The sequence below is a fragment of the Quercus robur genome, chromosome 4 (assembly GCF_932294415.1).
Source record: "Quercus robur chromosome 4, dhQueRobu3.1, whole genome shotgun sequence".
Classification (NCBI taxonomy): domain Eukaryota; kingdom Viridiplantae; phylum Streptophyta; class Magnoliopsida; order Fagales; family Fagaceae; genus Quercus; species Quercus robur.
Window position 1 is genome coordinate 49,859,290 of NC_065537.1, and position 20,340 is coordinate 49,879,629.

Genomic DNA, 20,340 nt, shown 5'->3' on the forward strand with positions numbered 1-20,340 from the left:
GTCTAGCTTCTTGGTGGTGACCCTCTTTATTTTTGCATTTGCTTGAATAACCTCACTTTCAAGAAATCTCACTTTAGTGTAAGCTTCGGAGAGCTCACCATTCAAAGTTTCAATCTCGCATTTGGCCTCCCTATACCGGATTAGGAGACTTTTGTAGTCCTCCTCAGCCTTCTTCATCTTTCTCATAGCAGCCTTGGCCACCCTTGTGTATTCACCAGATTTCTCCAAAAGTGAGTTGTAATTTTCTTGAAGAGTAGATGTGCTTTCTTCTTCTTCAGCTTCTGATTCTTCAACAATTCCTAGTGAGTCATCCTCACTATGTTCTCCAAGGTCTTGAACAAGCAAATTCAATTCATCCGAAGACTCAACATTAGCAATAGTCATGAAAGCTAAATAGTTCCCCTCTCCATCACAGCTCTCTTCAGATTCTGAGTCGGACGAATCTGAGTCACTCAGGGTCGTGGCATACACCTTGCCTTTCGACTTCAAATAATTCGGACATTCCCTCTTAAAGTGTCCATGCCCGTTGCATTCAAAACAAGTGACACCTTGTGTGGATGGGGATTCTTTTCCATCTTTCCTGTTGAAATCCCTCTTCTCCCTTCCAGAATTTTGGAATTTTCTCTTATCATCAAATTTTCCATTGTTTTTGAATTTCAAAAACTTTCTGAAATTTTTAACAATATAGGCTACATCTTTGTCCACCATATCTTCTCCCGATGAGCCTTGGTCTTCCACCTTCTCATTAACAGTCTTTAGAGCAAGGGATTTACCCTTCCGTTGATTTGGCAGCGACATCTCATAGGTCTGTAGAGATCCAACCAGCTCCTGTACCTTGATGTCGTCAAGATCCTTGCTCTCTTCAATAGCTGTCACCTTAGCACGGAAACTTTCCGGCAATGATCGAAGGATCTTCCTCACAATCTTTGAGTCCTCCATCTTCTCCCCCAAGTTAAACTTACTTACAACCACTTCATTTAACTTCCCATAGAAAGAGTCGAAAGACTCATCCTCACTCATCTTGAGCTCCTCAAACCGAGTGGTCAGCATTTGTAACTTGGTATCTTTTACTTTCTTCGTGCCTTCATAAGTTGTTTCCAGAATCTCCCATGCAACTTTGGCAATAGTAATGTGAGAAATCCTGTGAAATTCTTCTGGAGACACACCACAGAAAATAGCATTTAGTGCTTTACTGTTAGCATTAGATGCAGCAAGTGCTGCCTTATCCCATGTGGATTTGGCTGCCTCAGGTTTGGTCCAACCTATCTCAACAGCATCCCACACGGATTCATCAATAGAGCATAGAAAAGCTCTCATACGAACCTTCCAAAACGCATAATTACTTCCATCAAAATATGGAGGTGCATTAAGGGATTGAGACCTATCCATCTCAAAAAGGGAGTCAAGGATCACACAATGGTAATGAAACCAAACTGCTGTGTACCCGCTCTGATACCAATTGAAAGTTCAAAAATGTGTACAAAAACACTTTTGAACGTTTAGACCCCCAAAAACCAACTTAACCAACCCAAGCAATATGTCAAACAACTAGTGTGCGGAAACTTAACATATGCTATAATATGGAATTGATTAAACAACTATCTAAGCCACAACAAAATAAACCACAGCAGATAATGTAAAGGCAGAGATAGAGAGGAAGGAAGATGCAAACACAGAGATAACACCAGATATGTTATCGAAGAGGAAACCGAAGACCTCGGCGAAAAACCTCTCCGCCGCCCTCCAAGCGGTAATCAATCCACTAGAAAATACAGTTGGGATACAAGGACAGCAATAGACCCTCCAAGCCTAATCTACCCAATGCACCTAAGCCCTCCAAGCTTCTTGCTCCAACGAGGTTGCGCCGAACCTTTTTCTTTTCTAGCTTTCCGGATTCCGCTACTACACCGTAGCATCAACCAATGAATATTGGCTCCTTCCTAACTGCTTCCCAGAACTCCAAACGACTGTCTCACAGAGATGATAATGGTGAGAACCAGGTTTGGTATAAAGCCTCTCAAGGATTTGACAATGGAGAGGAAGAGAGTGAGGGATTTTGATGAGACTCTAAGGTAGAGATTGTGGGTAAAACAATCTGGTTTTTCTTTAGGGTTTCTCTCTCAAAATTCTCTCTGGAAGCTCTCTTTCAATCGTGGGTTAAAAGGGTATTTATACTGGAGTGAAGAGGAATGCGAAACGTCAGGTTTTTCCAAAACAGGGGTGGCTCGCGGCTTGACCTCGCGGCTTGACTAAGTCGCGAGTTCCAGTCGCGAGTTAACCGTATGGCCAGTTGTCCTGTTTTGTCCTGTATTGCTCCAGCTAGCATGACTGTTCATCTTCCAGCATGCTTGGCACGTGTGCATCTTCTGGCGGGTTGAAGCCGCGAGTCCACCCGCGAGTCCCAGCCGCGACACTCTGTTTTCTTGTACACTCTTGAGCAATCTTCACACTATCTCACTCACTACCCTTACAACAATCCCACCTAAATACAGGGTTACTAAATGCTGAATTACAAGCAAATTTGGCACGGAATAAAGCCAATTAGATGGTTGAATAAATTCAACCTTACAGAGAGTTTGTGACCCCAGCCCATTTCATGTTAAGGCCCAAGGCCTGCGCCGAGGAGGTACATGGCCAAGGACACATCACGAGAGTCATGGATGGCCTAAGGAAATGGCCGAGGACGAGCTCCTACTCGGCATGCCATAAATGCCCTTAAAAGGAAAAGTGATCACAATGCGGGGACAACACAATTAAAAGGCTGCCAAAACTACAATAAAGCATTCTGCACCTGACAGAGCCATGCTCTTAAACTTTTACAACCACCCCTAACCACTCTAGGTATGAGCCGATGGGACAAGTATCAGTCTTGGAAAAATCGATCCTACACGTGGACGAAGGATAAGGAGTACAGGCTAATATAAAAAGAGGAGCAAACAATCCGGAAGGGGGGCTGGGAAAAAAGGCCAAAAACCAGAGCCTCCCAGCCCGCGTCCTGGAGAAAGACTCCTAGAGTGAACACGATTTAATTATGTATGAACACCACGAAAAACTACTGTCTTGTGACCAAGGCCTAACCTTTCAAACCCTCGCTCTATAAGTGATATTGTTTGGGTCTTTTTACGTGCGAACCCAACATTATTATGGGTCGTTACAAATTGTGTCCTCACAAATACTATTTTGGTCTTTTAATTTTATCAAAAGTTTTTTTTTTTCATTCCTAAAATTTAAGAAGTTCTTTTTTTGTCCCTAAACTATTGAAAAGTTCATCTTTTGTCCAGTGGCAGAATCAGGAATTTATATTTGGGGGGGCCAAACATAAAATTAGACAATTAATTATTTCTGTGTATATATTAATTATATCCATACTAACAGTAATCAAAACCCAAAAGTGTATTATTTCTGAATTACCAATTCCTAAACTTGTCCATGAACCTAGATTTTTCAAATTAAATTATCACCCATTAAATATAATGACTAAAATTTTAAAAAATACTAATAATTTAAAGATTTTTAAATAAAAAACAAACAATCATTCAAATTTCAATATTAAAAAAAAAAAGAAGAAGAAGCTAAAACTACAACCAAATACATGTTATATTATTTTATATATAAATAAAATGATAAAAATAATATATTTTAATCATATACATTTATGATGTTATGATACATTGATTATTTTAATATTTTAAGAACAAATAAAAATATGAGAAAGTGAGAGTAGCCTACACAGCTACACAACTGCTTTTGCAGGAAGTATTTTAACCACACACATGGTTATGTAGTGGAGGAAAATTATTTAAGTGCTACCTCTATAATATTTTTACAACAATTTCACAATAAATTCTAAGTGGTAAGTTATTATTAGTTTTAATTTTAATCCACAACTAAATAACTTTTTTGTGCACACGTAACAGCCAATAATAATTGCCACTTAAGATTTATTGTAAAAATATTGTGAATATAGCATTTCTTTATTAAAATAACTCTACTATGTATATACTAATTTTTTTCAAATATTTTGGGGGGGCCAAGGCCCTCTTGGGTCCCAATGTGGCTCCGCCACTGCTTTCGTCTTTAAATTATTGAAAATTTTTTATTCATGTCCTTAAATTTTACCAAAAGTTTGTTGTCCATCCCTAAACTATTAAAAAAGTTCTTTTTTCGTCCCTATTTTTGTCTGTAAACTATTGAAAAAATTCTTTACAAAATTTAGAGATAAAAAAGAACTTTTTAAAGTTTAGGGACCAAAAATATACTTTTTATAAAATTTAGGGACCAAAATAGTATTTTACCCTATATTTTAAAATAGGATTAATTGTACTATTTCATCCTAAATTTATGAGGGTTATTGCACTACTTTGCACTCCAATCTACTAAAACTTGCAAAGCAATCACCACTCCGTATTTTAAAAATTGCATGTACAAGTCACATGATCCTAATTCAATAAATTGTCCATTTTAACCTTCCACATGGTGAAATTACAATATTGTCCTTACTAATATTTCCCAACAAACTAGCCACCTTTGTTATCCATTAAATGAAAACTTTCACCCAGTACTGGTGTTGAGCAGAAACACATTTTGAAATAACATTTGAACAAAGTTTAGGTAGAAAATGGGTTTGTAGCCTCAACCTACAAACTTACTAATTGGAGCTGAATTTTGAAAAATCCACCATTTTATTACATTTTCTTCTTATATCCTCCATGATTACAAAATTTCTAAAAAAATTAAGATCAATAGCTATGTCATCAATAAATTGTTTAAATTACAAGTTTTTATAGTTTAAAATTATGCATAATATATAAGTTTATAGATAATATGGTAAATAATCTCTGATTGATACAAAATTTGACATGTATATTAAGAACATATAGAATATTCTATTCAATAATTAGATCTTCAAAATATGTAGTAACATTTATTTTATTTTGTAAAGTTATAGTCTTAAACTATAACAAGTTTTGTAGCTAAACATTGTTTATAACAATTCACATAATAATTTTAATATATCTACTATGTGGCAAGAGCTCTTCAATTTGTGAGGATAATTACATGTATAAAATAAAGGGTAAAAGGATCGACCGTCAAAGGGCAAGGCCATTCATTTGGTGTGATTGCAAATTACAAGACATAATTTTTATTGTATAAACTATCATTTCACATTGTGGTTTCAATTAACACAAAACTATAAAATTGAATATTTCGTCAAACATGAAAATAAATAAGATAAATAATTAAAATAAGTTACGTTTAACAAAATTATAATCTTAATAGAAATTTAGACTTCTTGGAACTTTGATATGCAACAGAGTAAGTAGAATTAACTTCATATATTTATATACATATAATCGAATATGTATAGAATATGATTTTAATACTTATGAATGAAATATGTATTGCTAAGCTTTCCTATTGTACATGTTAGAAACTAGTTGTAAAACACATAGTTCTCAGAACCGGACCGGACCGGACCGGGAGGTCGGACCGTGAAAACCGGGAACCGGGATGAAAACCGGTTTTTTAAGCATAAATAACCGGATTTTTTGTTAATTCCGTGAACCGCTAAAACTGGGGTTGGACCGTACAAACCGGTGAGAACCGTGCGGTCCAACCCCTTAGCAATTTTTTTTTTTTACAATTTTATTCTACTTAATTAAATTATTCATCTCTTACAAGGAATAAAAAAAATTATAATTAAAATCTTTCAAAGATATTCAACTTTATTTCAAAAATTAATCATAAATTTTAATATTTTCATGGTTATTATTTTATTTTATTAACTTTCTTATTTAATTATTAAATATATGCTTGAAAATCATTAAATTTCCCTCACATATATAGATATATTGTCAATTTTGCTAGTTTTATAAATTTAATATCTATATTTAGGCTTTAATTAATTATTTAATTAATTATGACGTCATCACGGTTCGACCTCGGTCCGACCTTAAAAACCTTGAACCTCTCCCTTTAACGGTTCAATGAACGGTCCGGGTCTGAAAACCTTGGTAAAACATAATGTTGAGCAATTGAGGATTGAGGATCAGTGGTTTCAAATTTTTGTTTACGCTTGGCTATTATATTTTAAAGTTTTATTTCTCAACACTAATTAGTTTTTGGTTAGTTAGGTAAATATTGGAAATATAATAAGATAATGTATATCATTTATTTAATTAGTAGATTATGGAAAAGTAAACTACGTAGCATATGACCTTTCGGTCATAAATATTATTAAAAAAAAAAATTTAAGGAAAATGAATGATAATTTTCTAATAAGACTCATTATAGATCATTTTCAGAATTTGAAAAATGCCAAATTCCATATTTTAAAAAGAATAAATAGAAATGTATTAGGAACATTTATTTTTTGTATTTTTATATTATTTACACTTTTTTAATATATAGTGAACATATGTTAGTTTGAATTTGAATTTGTTAATTTAGTTTTAAATGATGTATTTTATTCTTTTTATTTTATTTTATGTATGACATCAAATCCTAATTTGTTCTCTTCGCAATATTGTTTAGTGCTGCAATTAATATTATAAATTAAATCCAGCCTTTTCAAAAAAATAAAAATAAATAAATAAATCCATCCAAGGTGTTTGCCAAATAGCAAAATAATTTAATAGGCAGTAGATAAAAGAGAGTGGGACTCACAGTTATAGATCCGTCGTTTCCAAGATATGAGCTGATTTTCACTCGTATATGGAAAAGACATGATAGCTAATGCCAGCACAGGGGACTCCTCCTCGATATCTAAAGCAGTCACCAAAGTAGGGAATTTTTCCAGCACATCCAAAGCCATATCTATTGATGTCGCAAACAGAAGGAACTAATTAAAAGGGAATCAAATCTAATATTTGAAAGCATAGAAATAATGATTTATTGTCAAATAATAGTAATAATAATAACGAGTGTATAGTCAAATCTAATTAAACTACTTACCAAATTCTTTTGAATAAATGCATCGAGTAACAAACGTAGCACCATTTATACTGCCCTTTCCAGGACTTAGACTTCCTGGAGGAGTTACAGAATAGAGATATTGAGCCGTAGCTATTGAATTGGAGTTACGCGTAAGAGCCATCACGACTGGAATGAGTTTGTCAAATTTGTTTCTGTTTCCAATGCTAAGTAACATTGGACACTTTTCAACTATGCATTTTGCCATCTCTGTGTTTCCAAAAAGAGCACAGCAACCAAGAACCGTATTACCATCTTTATCCGTCATTCTTAATTTGTCTGTGGGCAATATGTTTACCAACTCCTTCACAATATGCAGATGTCCAGCAATGATAGCAATGTGTAAAGCTGTACTTCTTGTATTTGAAATTATTGCACTCTCTGCCCCCGGATTGGAAGTAATGAACTGATTTGCTGCGGCCCAATTACCGTCACGAAGATACTGCTTAAATAATACATACTTACGGAGTTCACTGTTCTCTCTCCCTGCAAAGATTTTAACAAAATATTTAGAGTATCTAATAGCAATTACAAGATTTTTGATCTAGATTTCAACTCATACCTCTTGATGATTTCAATAGAAACAGTTACGGATCAATCCTCCAACTAGCGAATTATAGAAAACAAGAAAAAAAAAAAATAGCACTAAAAGAATAATCATATTTGCACGAGGGTTATACCCTAAACGCCACCCAAAATACATATAGTGCAAATTAAGTGAAGATATAACTTTTTAAAAAAAAATTTCCATAGTTGGGGCTTGGAAAGAGGGGGAATGTGAACTTTGAATATCACTGTTAGAAATATCAGGAGATTTTAATTGAGTTATAAGATTCTTGACGTGAAGATATAGTTTTTATTGTTGACAAAATCAAATAAAAATGATTTTATTAATAAATTAAAATTTTTAATATTGTGAATTATATCTTTGTCTTTCATGGATTTGCACTGTGTATATAACTTTGTCATTGTCTTGCGGATTAAGCCTATTTTAGAATGTTTGAGCATGTTCATTTTCAAGAGATGAAGAGAGATTCTTCTCAAAAAATAAATAAATAAATAAATAAAAGAGAGATAGCTACTATTCTGTACAAGAACAAATTACAAGAGAGGGAGCTACCTTCTGAATTGTAAAATTTTGCCAAGATATCCCAAGCATTTTGGGCAGTTCCAGCAGAAAACAGAGAGCTATAAAATGCAGAGGACGACTCCCTGATCAAATATAAAGCTATGGCATCCTTCTTGCTCCAAGCATTAAAGGCAATTTCATCATCTTCGGGTTTCGGAGGTTGGGTGGCTGCTTCAACGATGTCCCAAAGATCGCAAGCCTTCAAATAGGCTTTCATCCGGACGCTCCAAGCCACATAATCATATTCCTCAGGAACTAAAAGTAGAAGAACAGCAATTTAATATATTATGTTACGAAACTGGTTCTGTGAAGATGTTATAAATTGCATTTCATTATTCATAGAATTTAGATAATATGATGTTTCGCTAAAGTTGTCTTTTCCATAAATTAGAGAATAAATTGATAGATTACCTTGTTGGTGCTTTAATATATATCTCCTAATATTATAAATAAATTAGTAACATTAATTTCACGAGTTTAAGGTGACGGAGTTGAGGAGCTTATCGGGTCTCTTGAGAAGACAACCGCCAAAGAAAAAATATACAATCGTTCATATGTGCATGTATATATATATATATATATATATTAGAAAAAGATATATCTTAATTTTTTGATATTAGAATAGATCATAACTTATTAATATGTACTTACATTGATAGTTGGGGATGGAGAGAATTGAACTACAAAACTCTTAGTATTACATAACTTATATATATTGCAAACAACTTTATTCGATACATAATTACATAACTTATAAATAGTATTGACATGCATGTACAACAATTTCAATACTATTTTATTGTAACATTAAATCTTACCTATTTAGTTAATATTCCTTTGATCATTAGCTATAGTTAATTTAATATTTTGATTCTCAATCAAATATGGACAAACAATTGAAATCTTAAATGAAGAAAAAATTGTCGTGCAATTATATATGTCCAAAAATTAAATTTATAACTCATAAGTTAAGTAAATAAAAAGAAAAAATGCCAATAGAATGAATTAAGTCATTAAAACCAGTACGTACTACTGATTGGTGTGTACATATATTTGAGGTTTTATTGTTTGATTATTTGGTAATAACCAAATAACTAATAACAACAGTTGTTTTGGTTGGTTTAGACCTCTCCTTGGCCTTGGTGTGTACTAACTGTTAACTGCCAAGGGTAACAGTAGACTCAGCAGTGATGCGTGTTTGGGTTGTTTTTCTTTTTTATGAAAACGTTAAAATGCTAACCATTAGAATAAAGTTAATCACTTTTATATATATACATATATGAGCATGTGCATTTCAGAGAGAGATCTAGAGATACCTATGAAACTACTTTTGGGGAGTGTGCATATTGCTGCCAAAGTATCCCAAGCAATTTTGGCAGAAGTAATCTTCCAAATCGCCCACTTTAAGGGGCCTTCGCTGGAATATCGGATCACTCCTAAAGCCATGGCATTCTTTTCGGACCAAGCCTTAAAAGCTGCTTCATCACTTTCTGCTTTGGGAGCTTCATCGTTTCCTTCCACAATGTCCCAGAGCTGTTGATCTGCCAATTTGGTTTTCACTTGAAGACTCCAATCCAAGTAATTGTCCACATCCTCAAGATTTTTAAAAACATCTGCATAGGTTATAATATTGGAATTAGAGTAGATTATAACCTGTAAACATATTGCATAACTTATATTGATAGTTGGAAGTGAGAGGAATTGAATCTTGAATAGCTCCTTTAGAAATAGTTTTTTTTTTTTTTTTTTTGATGAATCCTTTAGAAATAGTTAGATGTTCTAGTTGAGTGGCAAAATTCTTGGCATTGCTAATTTATAAATACATTGCAAACAAAATAATTTGATACATAATTTTTGAAGATAACTTATTATCTTATTTATTAAATCCTAATGAGCATATAAATGTACAAAATTAATATCAATACTATTTTATTTTAAATTTTTTACATTAAATCGACATATATTGGTCAAAATACTAAAGAAAAGTAAAATTAACTCTACAATTAATTTATAAGTATGGGAAGGCAATTAATAGTGGAACAACCAAGCAAGAGATTAAATCAAGACTAATAAGATTGTATTGATAGCAAAGATCCTTAGAGCATTTACATCAGTTGATGTATAATAGAAAATGTGTCAAATTGACAAATTTTTCTTCAAGAACTCTCCATATCAATCTATATAAAACACTATGGGTTTCCATTTTTGCTACAATAATTACAACGTTACTCTAGCTTTGTATTTTACTTTTTAAATAATTTTTTCTCTCAATACTTGCAACAAATTCTCTTTCTTCTCCCTTGAATCTCTTCCTCTACTCTCTTCCTTCTCCATCTCCTTTTAAATCTCAATAAAATGCTCTACAAATCATCAAGTTCATCAAACACATCCTAAATCTAGATCTCAAACACATCAAACTCATATACAAAATCATATGAGTCGTCAATCCCTTGTAAAAACCCATGTGAATCATCAAAGAAGGAAAAGAAAAAGAAAAAGATGCAGCCAAGAAGAAGAAAAGGCAGTGACAATAGCAGCAGAAGGAAACGAAGGTCTAGCCATGAAGGTTCGCCTTTGTGGTGGTCATGTGAGCTTCAGTAAAATAATGATAAAAAATGAATAAAAAATAATTATTTAAATAAAATGGAGTGTATAATAGATAATCTGGTGTGGGTATTTTGTAAAAGTAATTGTGTAAAATAGAAAAAGTAGGTTCTTATGCTAAAATAGATAGAAAAATTTAGACAAACTAATGTGAATGCTATTATATTCCCTTTGGACCTAGCAGATGAAAATTATTACAAGTTTGGATTTACAATTCACACTTTTTCTCTCTCTAATATTTTTATCCCCTTTTATGATGGTAGAAGGGCTCTATTTATACATGTTGGGACCTTATCTCTCCTATCATTTGTTCGGTGGAGCAATGGGGAGGATAATACGTGTCCCATTAGAGGTATACTCCCTTCTAATGAAAAAGTAATTGGGTGGATGGGTGGAGGGCACTATTCTGACAAGTCATTTAGTATCAAATGCCTCCTGATTGGTAGGTGTAGTGATTTAATGTAGAGGTGAAGGTTGCTAGGTTAGGCGCTACCTTCCCTAATTCATCGGCTGTATTTCTCTGATGGTTTTCAAGTACTTCTTGGTTATCCCTTGGTTAGATCATATTCTTGGTCACGAGCTGAGGATAAGATTCACCTCAGCCATGTGCCTAAAGAGAGAGGGGTTTTTTAGTAAACCGGACCTTATTACCCACTAAGGTCCCTTCAATGCTTGGATCATTTCTTCTGTAACTGCCTCGGGCTGGACCTATTGCTTCCCCTTTTTTATCTTATTCTTATGGCCTTTGAGCCCATGGGCCTCTTGTACTTAATCCATTCCCCATGTACCTAATTTGTTACTCATTCAATCATTAACTAAATATATAGCCAAAACTGAGAAAAAATTCAATTAGATTCTAAAATTAAAGTCTAATTTTGTACCAAGTGTCAAATAAATTTTTTAATTTTAATACAAGTATTTATCACGAACTACAACAATTGAGAGTTTTGTTAGTTTTATATTAAATGTAGCATCACTTTCAATAAGAACCATTTCCTTTTTAATTATAATAATTCTATAGCATATTGAACTTTTAGTTTTAAAAGTTTAATTTATTTTATGACAATAGACAACAAATTCTTTTTAAAAGAACCTTATTATTTGAAAGAGAGAATATTGTTTTGTATATGAATTAAGTAAGATAAAGTGGATGTTGTCCCACATTGCATGAGTGTAACTCTTTTCCATTGTTTAAAGTCTCACTCTACTACTACAAGAGTTAGGCCCTTTTGTAGTGGTACTTTGGGTTAAGTAATATGTTTGAGCTTAGTAAGAGAGTGTAATTAAGTGTGTGTGTGTTAATAGTTAGTTTGTTTCTCAAAAAACAAAAAAAAAGTTAAGATAACTCAAGAATAAAATATTCCTAAAAATATAATTAAAAAATTTAAACTATAATTTATTGCATTGTAATAGAAAAAATTATGTTAGGAAGTAAGATAATAATTTTTTCCAAGAATAAAATTCACAAGCATGAACAATTTGCATTTTCTACTAAATAATATTTTCACAAGATTTTTTAAGAATTAAAAAATAAATATTATAATGAACATAATAAAGCTTACGTGTATGACTTATAAAATGCATCTAATTACATATTTAAAAATGTACTTATGCATATGCATGAAGTTACGTGTTAATTAAATGGATTAAAAAAATGCCAATAGAATCAATTAATTCATTAAAACCAGTACTACTGATTCAGAGTTAAGTAGGTATCCTAGAAAATATAGTTGGTGTAATCGGTTGGTATATATATATATATATATATATATAATTGAGGTTCTATTGTTTGGTTGGTAATAACTACAGCTGTTTTACTTGGTTTGGACCGCAGGTTGGCCTAGGTCTTTCATGCTTGATATATATAAATATATATATATATATATGCATATATATATATATATATATCTTAAGTTAAAAATGTTCGGCCATGTGCATTTTAGAAAGAGATCTGGAGATACCTTTGTAACTACTAATGGGGAGTTTGCAAATTGCAGCCAAAGTATGCCAAGCAATTTTGGCCGAAGTAATCATCTCAATCGCCCAACATAAACGCCCACCGCATGAATACCGGATCACTCCTAAAGCCATGGCATTCTTCTCGGACCAAGCCTGAGAAGCAGCTTCATCTGTTTCTGCTTTGAGAAGTTCATCAGTTCCTTCCACAATGTCCCAGAGCTGTCGATCTGTCAATTTGGTTTTCACTTGAATACTCCAATCCATATAATTGTCTATGTCCTCAAGACGTTTAAAACCAGCTGCAGTCGGGGTAGACATTGATACCATGTTTAAAGCTGTGAATACATCCGCTTGCTGTTAGGAGCATATATACAGCATTGATAAAAGGAAGATTCGTTATGTATCAATTTATCAATGACAGTTGCTTGATTGAGTTCCCTAAGCTACTTGCAGACTACTAACTAATGTAACGCGCCACTTTTAAAATTTTCCTAGATCAATAAAATATTTTCTCATGAAAAAAAAAAAAAAACAGAGAATATACTAGGATTAGGAGCCTAATATACCAAGTACACACATTTGTCCTAAATAAGAATGGCTAAAGAAGGAGACAATAAGATATTAGAAATGGAAGGGTAAAAATCCCAAAGAAAAAAGAGGAAAAAAATAAGAGGGAAGAGGGTGCCAGAATTTTTGAAAGAAGGCTAAATGTGGTGTTGATACACCACTTAAGAGAAACTTAAAACACAAGTAAATATACAAACATGCATAAATGCACGCTCATGCATGTATTAAAAGAAATATATCTTAATTTTTTAATATCAAAATTAGAATAGGATATAACTTGTAAACATAATTACATAACTTATATCGATAGTTGGTAGGAAGAGAAGTGAATGTTTTTATTGGAATTACCAGGACTGTTAGTTGAGCTGCGAGACTCTGGACATTGCATAACTTATAAATATATTGCAAAAATAATATTCAATATAAATTTTTTGAAGAAAGTGTATTATCTTATTAAATCCTAATGAGGATATACATGTACTAAAATATCAATACTATTTTGTTGTAAGTTGTAACATTAAATTTGACTTATTTAGTGGGTTTCAGTTAACTCAACTAGTAAGATTTTTTATGGTTGAATAAGAAATTTAGAGTTCAATCTCCGCCTACACCAAAAATTGATTGGTGTCTTAGTCTGATGATAAAAAATACAATCATCAGAAGCATACGTCATAGGTTGAAACTTTATAATAATAAAAAATTACTTATTTAGTTATTCCTTTGATTATTAATTATAATTAATTTAGTATTTTGATCCGCAACCAAATATGAACAAACAATTGAAAACTTAAATATAGAAAAAATATGTCTACAATTCTATATGTCCACACATCAAACTTATAACTATAAGTTAAGAGAATTAAAAAAAATGCTAATAGAATTAATTAAGTCATTAAAACCAGTTCTTTTGATTCAAAGTTAAGTAGGTAACATAGAAAGTAATTTTTATTACAAAGCAGGGTCGACTTAAGTCATTGTGGGGCTTAAGGCTACTATTTAAAGTGGGGTCTATTCTTATATTTTGAATATTAATAAAAGATTTATTTAACTTTTGGACTTTTTTCATTTAAAATCTATTTTTTAAGACAAAAAAATACGAATTAAAAAGAATCAATAGTATTATTCAAAGACAATATACAACTAAAATAAGCATTATCTAATGAGTGAAGCAACCAAATAGTAAAAAATTATGATTGAAAATTTTAACAAAATTATATATTTAATTTCTCAAAATAAAATTTGAGAATAAATTTATTTACTAGTGGGAGAATAATAAGTTCTACACTAAAAAACTAAGAAAAAAAAACAGTCATTGTAACATCCAATGAAAAAAAATTTATTTTTTTAGTTTTTCTTTGACAAAATAATTACTTTTATTTATTATTGAATATTTTGTACTGAATTAATTCTTTCATTGGCATATTGATAGATCAATTAATAAAAATTTAAGGGTCTTTTTTCATTGGGAGCCTTATACTATAATATACTTTTTATACGGCATATTATATAACTGTCTTACGTTAAAAATGTTTGAGTATGTACATTTTGGAGAGAGATCTAGAGATACCTATGAAACTGGTTTTATAGAGTGCACATATTGCTGCCAAAGTATCCCAAGCGTTTTTGGCCGAAGTAATCTTCCCAATCGCCGAATTAAAAGGCCATCCGCATGAATACCGGATCACCTGTAAAGCCATGGCATTCTTTTCGGACCAAGCCTTAAAAGCAATTTCATCATTTTCTGCTTTGGGTGGTTCATTGGTTCCTTCCACAATGTCCCAGAGCTGTTGATTTGTCGATCTGGTTTTCACTTGAAGACTCCAATCCAAATAATTGTTTGGGTCCCAAAGAATTGTATTGACAGGTGCAGTCGGGGCAGACTTTGGTGCCATGTTTAAATCTGTGAATACATCCGCTTGCTATTAGGAAGATATATACAGCATTGATAAGAGGAAGATTTGTTCTGCTTCAATGATAGTTGCTTGATTGACAACCCCAAGCTACCTTTAGGGAGTACAGGCTACTGACTAATGTAATGCTTAATCATTTGCTACTTTTTAATTTTTCCTGATTAATATAGGGTTACGTTCCTAATATGCTAAGCACACACATAAGCCCTAATGGCTAAAAGAAGGAAAATGGAAAGGCATTTTAATTGAATGATGATAAGTAAAGTCGCTTAAAAAATCCTAACGCAATTTATTGAAATAAGAGCTTTTTTTTTTTCTTCAAGTAATACTATAAACACAAACCTTTTTACAAATTATTGATAAGGAAAATTCTTATTGATTCTCCTTTGAACCCATCATTGACATCACTTTTTACTTCCTAATAAACACTCACCATATTAGCAATTTATCATAATTTTTGTAAACTAGTTTGCAACTTTATTATTTGCCTCCTTTTTTTTTTTTTTGTGAGTAAAACAAAAGCCTAACACAAAGTTCACTTTGTTTAATAGAATCTCTAGCAACCTATAAAGTAGTGTTGTACTTATCCACTTGGCATTAAAGCAAGAGGATTTAGGATGTCAGAGCACTCACATTAGAGGGTATATAATGGAAAATGTGTCAAGTTTACACATTTTTTTATAAGAACTACCCACATCAAGCTAAAATTGTGTAAATATGCATTATTGCTATGGTAACCGTATAAATTTACACTAACACTATTCATTTTGCATATAGTTTTTTTTTTCTTTACATATCTTGAATATGAAGGAAAATAGTGTATAATTATTGTTGTGTGCGAAGAAAGATAAACAAATAAAAAATCAGGAAAATTTAATATTTTAATGAAATGAAGCGTAAAGTAGATAATCTAATATATGCTGTTTTAAAAAGTAAGTTCTTATTCTAAAATAAACATGAATTTTTGCACGAATCAAAGCAAATGCTCTTAGAACCATATTTTTAGGTTTTTAATCATGAACAATTGTAATTTTTTTTTTTTTTTGATAAGTTAATCATGAACAATTGTAATGTTTAGAAATTAGTTTGTCTAGATAAATTAGCATCAGATTATATTTGATCAACACAAATTAGGTTCAAAATAGTGGAAGACTAAAAACTGCAAAAATAATTTGCTAGAGACCACAAAAGAAGTTTGGCTCTAATACCAAGTTGAATATTAACTCGGATACATTGCTGAATATACTAAAATAGATATAGAAGTAGAAGCATAGAATATAGAATACAAAAACACGAGAGTTGTGTAGCTACATCTTAATTATATGAGAGTCTAGTATAAATCATGTGTTACAATGAACCTAACATAAGTATATATAATAGGCTAAATCTTAAACTAACCATGCACTAAATATGGTGAATAGACTTTTAGTACAAGTAAAAAAGTTGGATTGTGCACAAAGTAGGATTGGCCTTAGTCATATGTTTATATCTCTAACAGTCATAACTACTTTAATAGAGTTAGAAATTGGGCTAGTTTGACCCAATGGATCATCCACATGGGTTATCTGATAAGTAAATTTAAATTTAAACTAACTGATATTGATTAAAAGTTATAGTACATGAGCATACGTATAGTTTTTGAGTGCTCTCTCAAAATAAGCCATCTCTCTAGAACACCATTTACTTAGTACTATTATTAAACTACAACTCTTCTTAAAATAAAAAGTTATACTACAATCATAATTATTAATATTTAAAGGAATTATTATTATTGGTCAGACTTTAAATCATTTTATATTTTTAAGAGAATATATAAAAATTTTAAGAGAATATATATATTTAGCGATAATCCCAAAACGGTACACCGATATTAACCAGTATCAAAATATTTCATTTCTTTAGCTAAACCGAAACGGCCTCCGATACGGTATTGACTCCCTTGCTTTCAAATACATAGTTAATATCAAGGTAATTTCAGAAAAACCTTAAATAATCTAACCTCCACAAAGTTTGTAAGGTTTTCAATTTCATTCTTGTCAAAAAAATTTTCTATCAATTTCCCAAATAACAAGACAAGATAACCAACTTTAAATTTTCCAATATACCATAAAATCCATGATTTTCTTATTCAAAATTAAATAAAAGATCTTCATTTTTCCATGTCAATAATTCATACATTTCCCCAAATGCAATACCAGATATGATGCACTTTTCATATATAATAATATATAATAGGGTCACAACACAACACTTTTAAGAAAACATATATCCATATATAATTTTCCAAAATGTGTTTGACCCAAAAATAATGTTTATGCAACATGATTATTTTCTAAAAATCTCATTAAAAAAATAATTACCTAGCAACCCGCAAAAAGCTTAATTCTCCAAGCTCCAAAGGAGATTAGCTAGAACCTAAACATTATCAAGCAAACCTATCACAATAAGCATAAAACTTGAAATTGTATTTGGCTACAAATTAGGGATTGCCAAATAAACAATTAATTAAGCAAGCCAAGTATTTAACCTCACAAATAATATTTTCTACTTCCAAAGTTGCTCAACCAATTAATTTACAAGGCATAGACTCTAACTTATTCTCATAAATCATTCAAGGTATTATCTCTAACATCAAAACTTCAACACTTAATAAGTAGCTCCCATAAGATTTACACTACATCAACAAGAGACTCATGATACCAAAAATCATAATATCCTCCAAAACAAACAACTTAAATCTTTGACTAGCTCCAACTAATCAATAAAAATTATATTCACCATTTATTTCACATTAAAAAGTCAAAACTCTCAAATCTTCACCACTTAGATAACCACCATTGTAAAAATCATAAACCCACTCATCAAATAAATCTACCAAGACAAAACTCATACATATTAACACATAAATATTACTTCTAAAGCTCATAAATCACATGAATATCATTATCAAAACTTATACTAAATAACCTCAAGCAAAAACATATAAAACCCACCAAAAATATTAGAAATTTTTACCTCAAATAAAAATGTGCAGGCGCTTAGAAGTTCCTAAAGATTTTCCGGTGACCTTACCGGAAAAAAGATGGTGAAAATGTTGGTATGGAGTGGCACCGGTGGGAGAGTGTGAGGAAGTAACAACAGTGTTTGAGAGCAAAATGAAAAAGAAGAAAATGAAAGAGAAGTGATCAGATGGCCGGCCAAGAGAGAATAAAATAATGAGAATGAGTGGTGGAGGATTAAAGTGGGTGGTGGGGCACGTGTCTCGAAAATATCTGACCATTCCTCTTTCTTTTTCTTTTTCTTTTTCTTTTTCTTCAAAATGCTGGGACGTTTCAAGATTTATCGTACTAGGGCCTATTTGCATGTGCTATCCTAGATTATTGGGATTGATACACGTACTATGTAGTGTGAACCAAGTGAATAATTCAACTTATACTACCATTACTGCTAGTTTAAGTAACCTTAGGGTTTAATTTACTAAGTACTTTAGAGAATTAGGAATTCATGTGGTGTGTTACTTATGGTGAGGGAGAGAGAGTGCTTTTTGGGTGTGAATGAAGCTTGGGTCTTGTAAGAGTATTTTTGTGACACTTTTATAATCTTCTTATTTTCTTAGCAATGACGGCCATGAAGACATAAGTTTAAAGCCTAGAGACTAATAACGTAAATCTTTGTATTTCCAATGTTATTGTTTCTTTTAATTTTTATTTTATTTTTATTTTGCATAAACTTACTATTATTGGCTACACACAACAAATAGTTATCAAAACTTTACAATCATAGCTTTGACTATCTCAACAAATAAAAACAGATAATTTTGACATAAAAAGAATCCATCAGAAATTTCATGATTTTCTTAATACATGTAAAATATAAATTCCACCCCATGTGTTTGGTATACAAATGAACAAATTAAAAAAAATAAAATACAAATGAACAAATTCATAAAGAATTTTATAGATTTTTCATATATATGATACAATCTGGGGCTCTTTCATGTGAGTGTGTGTAAAAAGCACATCACTAAACAACGTAACCTTTTATAACTCATTTTCTTTTCTTTTTAATAGCATCGTTATTCGTTAGAGTCCAATCACTATCTTAACTTTTTTTTTTTTGATAGTAATCACTATCTTAACTAACTTCAAACAAAATGGAATTCCATTATCAATCAACTTTGTAAATATTCTGATAATTTATATATACTCTTTTTTAGATGAACAATTTATATATACATGAGTATGCTCTGATAAAGGAGATTTGTTAACTCTATGATACATTAACCATTCCGAGTACTTTAATTTGTTATTCTTTGTACTTTGATAAATATTATTTTCTCTTAGGTCGTAAACAGAGTAAATTGGATGGGATTAGGTCCTAAACAAAAATATTTTGTCTTTTTAAAACATTTTTCCTCCCATTATGTATTTCCGATTGAAGATGAGTGGAAGGGAGTACATACTTAGATCAATGTCTTTCTTTTTCGTTATTTCTAACAATGTTGAAATACATTATTGATTTTGTTGGTGTATGTGTTTCAAGAGACAATATTAAAGTCGTATCTACCATCAAAAGTTCCATGATTAGTAATAGTTCTCAAAAAATTGTTTTGGCATGGGATTGAGATCCTCACCTAAAATTCATAGGATAACTCTATCATAAAATTCTTTCATAACTCTACTGTATACTACTGAAAATCTTAACCATTACTTAATAATAAGTAGTTTAATTTTCACTCCATTATCAACAAATTAAATAAATTACAAATCAGTGATATAAATGTTGATAAATAAAAAATATTTTAAAAACTATTAGAATTTTAGACTACTTAAAATTTACTTTCTGCTTTTGTTAATTGTAAGCCCATACACTGCATAAACAACCTACGAGACTTGTAACAAAAAAATAAATAAAGAAAGAAAAATACATGAGTCATATACATTTTTTGAAAGAGCTCACCACTCCAGTATTTTGATTGGGGTTCTTCAAAAATAAAAACTATTGGTGAAAATGAGATTAGAATATTTTAATGGTCTTAACTTCTTTATAAGGAACCATAAAAATAGCGTTTCTTCTTTCTCTCCTAATTAACTAACATACTTAATCAGGGCGGAGCCACGTTGTCCCTTGGGAGGGCCGTGGCCCCTGCACACACACCAAAAAAAAATCCATTAGAGTATGTAAGAAAGTTGATTGGCC

At 31.5% G+C, this 20,340-nt stretch overlaps 1 protein-coding gene across 1 annotated transcript in view; it reads right to left on the minus strand.

The window, feature by feature from the left end:
- The window catches only part of LOC126722769 (uncharacterized), a 42,090-nt gene extending 23,740 nt beyond the window's left edge, over positions 1-18,350 (minus strand). The window contains exons 1-7 of the mRNA XM_050425918.1: positions 18,214-18,350; positions 14,799-15,131; positions 12,667-12,999; positions 9,418-9,714; positions 8,093-8,356; positions 6,955-7,458; positions 6,667-6,816 (exon numbers count right to left, since the gene is read on the minus strand). Coding sequence (XP_050281875.1) covers positions 6,667-6,816; positions 6,955-7,458; positions 8,093-8,356; positions 9,418-9,714; positions 12,667-12,999; positions 14,799-15,123 — 1,873 coding nt within the window. The 5' untranslated portion in view covers positions 15,124-15,131; positions 18,214-18,350. The remainder of the gene's footprint in view (positions 1-6,666; positions 6,817-6,954; positions 7,459-8,092; positions 8,357-9,417; positions 9,715-12,666; positions 13,000-14,798; positions 15,132-18,213) is intronic.
- Positions 18,351-20,340: the final 1,990 nt, after the last annotated feature.